At 60.5% G+C, this 5861-nt stretch overlaps 1 protein-coding gene across 2 annotated transcripts in view; it reads left to right on the forward strand.

Moving 5' to 3' along the window:
• PLP1 (proteolipid protein 1) overlaps window positions 1-5648 on the forward strand; it is a 7922-nt gene extending 2274 nt beyond the window's left edge. The window contains exons 2-7 of one of the 2 annotated variants that reach the window (XM_017737512.1): window positions 2087-2273; window positions 2722-2983; window positions 3788-3956; window positions 4172-4245; window positions 4357-4422; window positions 4811-5648. In XM_017737512.1, coding sequence (XP_017593001.1) covers window positions 2087-2273; window positions 2722-2983; window positions 3788-3956; window positions 4172-4245; window positions 4357-4422; window positions 4811-4882 — 830 coding nt within the window. In that variant the 3' untranslated portion in view covers window positions 4883-5648. The remainder of the gene's footprint in view (window positions 1-2086; window positions 2274-2721; window positions 2984-3787; window positions 3957-4171; window positions 4246-4356; window positions 4423-4810) is intronic. The other variant, XM_008636192.2, reaches the window with a different exon arrangement.
• Window positions 5649-5861: the final 213 nt, after the last annotated feature.

Below are 5861 nucleotides of genomic sequence, written 5' to 3' on the forward strand. Positions count from 1 at the left end.
CCCCGGTGTGCCCGTGCCAGCCGAGGGAGGATGCCTTGGCATGGCAGCGGTGACGTTTTCTTTCCCAGGGCAGTCCTCTGTCCCCGTGTGCTGTCTGTGGGGGCAGATGCCATCCCCACAGCCGGTCCCACCTGAGCCCTCACCACATGGAGAGGTGAGAGCTCCTGCCTGGGGTGGCAGGAGCTGGGAGGTCCGGGCAGAGCACTGAGCCTGTCACAGCTCGTGGCACACGGAGGCACGCCTGGTGCCTCAGTTTCCCTACCGGTGCAGCAGAGCTAATACTTACCAGCGTACCCCTGGGATAGCGGGGTGCTCTGTTCCTGGGGGTGCTCTGTTCCCAGGGGTGCCTCGTGCTGCTGGCCCCCTGCCTCCTCCTCCTGTCTGCAGCACATTGTTTGGCGCTGGCAGCAGCGGAGCCTGGGTACAAGGCTAAGGACTGTGTGGCACAAGGGCTCTTTCTCCCCTCCTTTCCCCTCCCCAGGCTCCCCCACTGCAGCTTCCCAAAGCGCGAGGGGCTGCGGCAAGGAGCCTGCCAGGCCCTGCTGCATCCCGGCACTCGCAGTCGCCTGGGAATGGAGCTGTTCACTGTCCCAGAGTGGGCACCTCTGAGCCACCTCCCAGGTGCCCAAAAATAAAACCAGAAAAGGCAAGTTTGGCCCAGCAGCCTGCTGGGTGCACAGGGCCGTCCCAGTGGGTCCCAGCAAGGTTGGGGGTCAGGATGAGCGAGACTCTCCCTGGACCTGCTGCGTCCAAGGCAAACAAGAGGGAGGGGTCCCAGCACTCCCCTATAGCGCTGCCTTTGTTCCCTGTTTGCTCTTGGCATGGGGCAGCCACCGGGGTGGCAGTGCCGGGACAATCCCCCATTGTCCTCGGTGTCACTGCGCAACCTTGCTCCCAGTGGGGAGGGGAGAACTGGCCAGGACCCCACGGCTTTCTGGTCCTCTTGGGGAGGAGATAAGCGCTGTGGGATTCGTGGGGGGAGCGTGGGTTTGGTGTGGGTGCCTTTTTGGCATTCAGGGCAGAAATGCTATGCCCAGATGGGATGTGCCCAGGCAGCCACGGTGCCCTGGGGTGCCAGAGCCCACGTCCTGGGGAAGGGCAGCAGCTTCCCTGGGGGCAGGTGGCACACAGCCAGGGCAGCAGCTTGTCCTGGCTTAGCTGGAGCCAAACTGGAGCCAGATGCTGGTGGGTGCAAACCCACCTGGCTGCCTGCCCCCAAAGCAGGCAGGAGAGCAGCTGGCTGAGCACCTCCAAACACAGCCCACCGGGAAACTGAGCCAACACTCCTGCATGTTAGAGCCCCAACGTGCAGAGGGAGCAGGTGCCCATGGCCTCACTGCTGAAAAAACCCAGCATTTAGGCACTCCAAGCAGCACACTGGCGTGTGTCCTCGCTTTCCCTGCCCACACACAGGTCCTGGAGGACAGAACCTATTACACAAGGGTTGTCATTTGTGGAACTTACACAGCTCCTTCCTATAAGCACGTCTGCCTGCATAAAGGGGCGGCTGCAGCCCGAGCTGCCTGTGGGTGCCAGGCAAGGGACGAGTGCCCAGGGTGCCACCTGGAAGTCCAGAGTGCTTGGGTCCTGCTGTGCTGCCCCAAGCAGGGCCACCTTGCTGGATCTTCCCTGGGGTTTGTCTCTGTGGAGGTGCTGGGTTCCCCTCCATCTTCGAAGGCAAAATAAAGCTGCAGGCAGCCGGGCTGTGGTGGCAGTGGGGAGCCCATTAGCAGCTTGTTTGCCAGCTCCCACTGGCATTACGCTACATCACGCTCTATTTCCATCTGTTTGTCACGGGTCAGCATGGCTGGCTCCCCTCTGCTCCTCACAGCCCCTGTGCCCCACCCTGCCACCGTCGCTGAGCACCCTTGGGTGGCCTCCTGTGAGGCTGCTTAGAGAGCTCTCTGGGAAGCTGCTGGGTTTGGCTCTCCAGCACTGCAATGGGTCATTTCTGGGGTTTTCCTTCAACCTGTTTCCCTCCTCCTGCTGGGTACCTTTCTCCCACTGCGCTTGTGCTCCTGAGCTGGGGGCTCCAAGCAATCCTCGTCCTGGCAATCTCGTCCCACCTCACCTCTTTTCTCCGTAGGTTTACTTGAGTGCTGTGCCAGATGTCTCATCGGGGCACCCTTTGCTTCCTTGGTTGCCACTGGCCTGTGCTTCTTTGGGGTAGCGCTGTTTTGTGGCTGTGGGCATGAAGCCCTCACAGGCACCGAGCAGCTCATCGAGACCTACTTCTCCAAAAACTACCAGGACTATGAGTTTCTCATCGATGTGTAAGTACCCCGCTGCAGAGCATCACCCTCACAGCTTCATCCTGCTCTGTGCCAGGCTGAGGTGTCTGGCTGGGCTGGCCAGGGCCAGGCTCTCACCCGGGCACCAGGGAGACTCCAAGCTACCTTTGCCCATGGCTCTGTGGCAGGGTCTAAGTGGCCACTTGTTTTCATTTCACACCAGTTTTTATCTGACCCTTGCTAGGTGTCCTGGGTAGAGCTGGACCTCTGCACTGGGTAGGTATGGAGGATATGGGGGAATCAGTGGCAGCCTTGCTCACCACAGCTTTGCCCCATCTTGCTCTTCTTGTGGCTTCACCCTCTGTTTTGGTCCCCTTGGGACAGTGTGGGGAGGGAAGTTGGCAGCGGCCGGGATGCCACAGACAGGGCTGAGCTCTCCAGCACCGCCCCGGCACCTGAGCATCCCTGCCCCCCTCCTCTCCCCCCACAGCATCCACGGTTTTCAGTACTTCATCTATGGCACAGCTGCCTTCTTCTTCCTCTATGGAGCCCTGCTGTTGGCCGAAGGTTTCTACACCACCGGCGCCGTCCGGCAAATCTTTGGGGACTACAGGACCACCATCTGCGGCAAGGGCCTCAGCGCAACGGTAACTGGGGGCCCGAAAGGGAGGGGAGCGCGAGGCCCCCAGCGAGCTCACTCGTGGCAGCGGGTGTGTCATTGTTTGGGAAAGTGGCTAGGACATCCTGACAAGGTGATCTTAACCGGGGTTTGGCACCCCTGCGCGCGCCCCAGCGGGTTCACCACGCTCGGTGTGGCCAAAGGGCAGGAGACTGTGGCCGTCCGGGTTTTGGGATGTCCCAAAGGGAAGCACAGCCTGGCTGCCCTCCCCCAGGCCCGCCATGGTCCCTGGCGACCAAAGCAGCCCACATGGCTACGTGTAACAAAACTTCATGTTTAAATGGAGGCAGGGAGAATCTGAGCGTCCCTGCAGTGCTGGCAGCTCGAAGCTCTATGGCACCCGGTACCCCTGGGGTCATCCTCTCTGCTGGGCTTGGGAACCATAACAAAGTGCTGGCAAAGGGGTCCTGTGGCCTGGGGGAGCAGAGGGGCATGGCTGTGGTTCCCTCAGGGGCTGGTTGGGGTGGCACCATGGAGGGAGGGCAGGAGAGCCACGTTGACATGCCAAGGCAGCTTTTGCAGCTGTCCTCCCGCAGAGACCAAGCCCTGCTTGGCTGTGGGCACGGTTATCCCCCTCTCAAACGTGGCAGCTGTCCTGCTGCTGCTGGTCACCCCCACGTGCACACAGCTGGGTGTGAATCTGGGACTGGCACTGGCTCTGTGAGCAGCAGGAGCCCCCAGCTCGGGCTGCTGTCCTGTGCCGCCTGCCTGGGGACAGGCTGGGTCTGGCAGGCGGCGCAGAGCTGGGCGCAGGCAGCATCGCAGTCCCCCACCTGCCCCACGCCCTCCCCTGCCTGGGGAACCTCGCGCTCCCCTGTCCGTGTCCTTGGCCACTTGGTAACCACGGCTCTGCCCGGGTTTGTCCTGCCCCTTGCAGTTTGTGGGCATTACCTACGTCCTGACCATCATCTGGCTCCTGGTGTTCGCCTGCTCTGCGGTGCCCGTCTACATCTATTTTAACACTTGGACCACCTGCCAGTCCATTGCCAACCCCACCAAGACCTCGGCCAGCATTGGCACCCTGTGTGCGGATGCCAGGATGTACGGTGAGTGCTGGGTTCACCACCCAGGAGCCAGGGCTCAGGGCAGAGGAGAGGGGATGGAGGACAGGGCCCAGGCACATTGGGCTGGGATAAAGCAGGGCAAGTGCTGAAGAGCCCCAAAATGCTGGGGTGTGTGTGACACACATGGCTGCAGGAAGCTGAGCAAGGAAGTCAGCTGTCAGCCGTGCCCCGCTCACCTGGCTCCCACATCTCCACAGGTGTCCTGCCCTGGAATGCTTTCCCTGGCAAGGTGTGTGGCTCCAACCTGCTCTCCATCTGCAAGACCAGTGAGGTGAGTAACTCCTGCCACCCCACATGTGCTCCCCTCAGTGGATCACCTCAGCACTGGCCTCCCCAGGCAGCACATGAGACCCTGTGAGATCACCCTCCTCTTCCCTTGCAGTTCCAGATGACTTTCCACCTCTTCATCGCAGCCTTTGTGGGGGCAGCTGCTACGCTGGTCTCGCTGGTGAGTCAGTGCTCCCCCTGCCCAGCCGTTCTTCTCCGCCTGGCAAAGATGTGGGGGAAAAGGACAGCGAAGGTGGTGGGCATGGATGGGACAGAGCCTGTGCTCGTGTCATTTTCTGGCACGTAAGTGCAGATGGTGAATCCAGGCCATAAGGTAGAGGTGGCAGCAGGAGGGGACCTGGAGAGGCTTTAGGAGACCGCCAGGGAGAGATCCTGATGCCAATGCACTGAGCCCCCCTGCCTTTCCCCGCCTCTCCTCTTGCTTTACGCCAGTGACCCGGCGCCGCGGTGTCCCGACGGTGCAGCGGGGCTGTGGGGCTCTGCAGGGCACTGCTCTGTTGGGGTGTGGGGCTGGGGGCTCCCCTCTCTCACTCTCCTCCCCCCCACAGCTCACCTTCATCATCGCCGCCACCTACAACTTCGCAGTCCTCAAGCTGATGGGCCGAGGCACCAAGTTCTAGCCCGTGCGCGGCGGAGCCCAGCCAGACCAAACGCCCTTCTTTTGTCTAACCCCGAGGCTTTAACACTGCAGCCACCCGACACCAGGTCTCCTGCGTTAACTCTGCCTTTGCTGATGACTCCCCTCCTCTTCCTCCCTCGCATCCATTGTGCTGAGCATGACCAGGAAGGAGAGCTTCCCACCAGTGGACACCTCTTCATGCACTTTTCTCTCGTTGCTCATCCGTAACTGGTTCGCTCTAGAGCCAAGCCCATCAAAACCAGCCAGAGAAGAGGAGGGACTTATTCCAGTGTCCCAATGTTGCCTAGGGATGAGCAAAGGCCTTCAAGCCCCTGGGAGGAGGAAATCCATGTAGGTTGCTCCATGAGTAGCAAGAGGCTACCTAGAGAGAAAAGGAAGTTGGCCCAGTCCTGGTACCATTGCTAGAGACTCTCCTGGAGCTGTCTGCTGTCACCACCCATGGATGGAGAATAAGAGAAGGATTTTTTTTCCCTTAGCAGAGAAAGATGATTTTAACCTAAATTGCCTGCTGCAGCCACGGCAAAGGGAGTTCAGGGCAAGGATCTTCCCAGTGTGGAGAAGAGAGTGCTGACCCCAATGCTGATAAAGCCCTAACCCAGCTGCCCCTATTAAAGCCTAAAGGAGTTTGGTGTCTCTGTAGACAAGGGGGACTCTTGGCTTTACCTTCCAGGCAGCAGAGAGGCAGCAAATAGGTTTGACTGAGGAGGGGACATCTCTGCACCAAGCCCTGGGAGCGTAAAGCCAGAGCCATCCCTCCGTAGGCAGGGGATAACCCTCAGGACCGCGTGCCTTCTCCTGCCCTGCCAGTGCCCTTCACAATGGTGCTCTTCTCTGGGGTGACGTCTGCTTCTCTAACCTCCGCTGTGCTGGAGAGCTCGGCTCGCTTCTCACCCGTGTCAAATGTAACCGCCCCTCCTTCTGTCCCCCTCGTCCCCTCACTTTTTTTCCTGCAAGTCAGG

The sequence above is a fragment of the Corvus brachyrhynchos genome, unplaced genomic scaffold, assembly GCF_000691975.1.
Source record: "Corvus brachyrhynchos isolate BGI_N302 unplaced genomic scaffold, ASM69197v1 scaffold346, whole genome shotgun sequence".
Lineage (NCBI taxonomy): Eukaryota > Metazoa > Chordata > Aves > Passeriformes > Corvidae > Corvus > Corvus brachyrhynchos.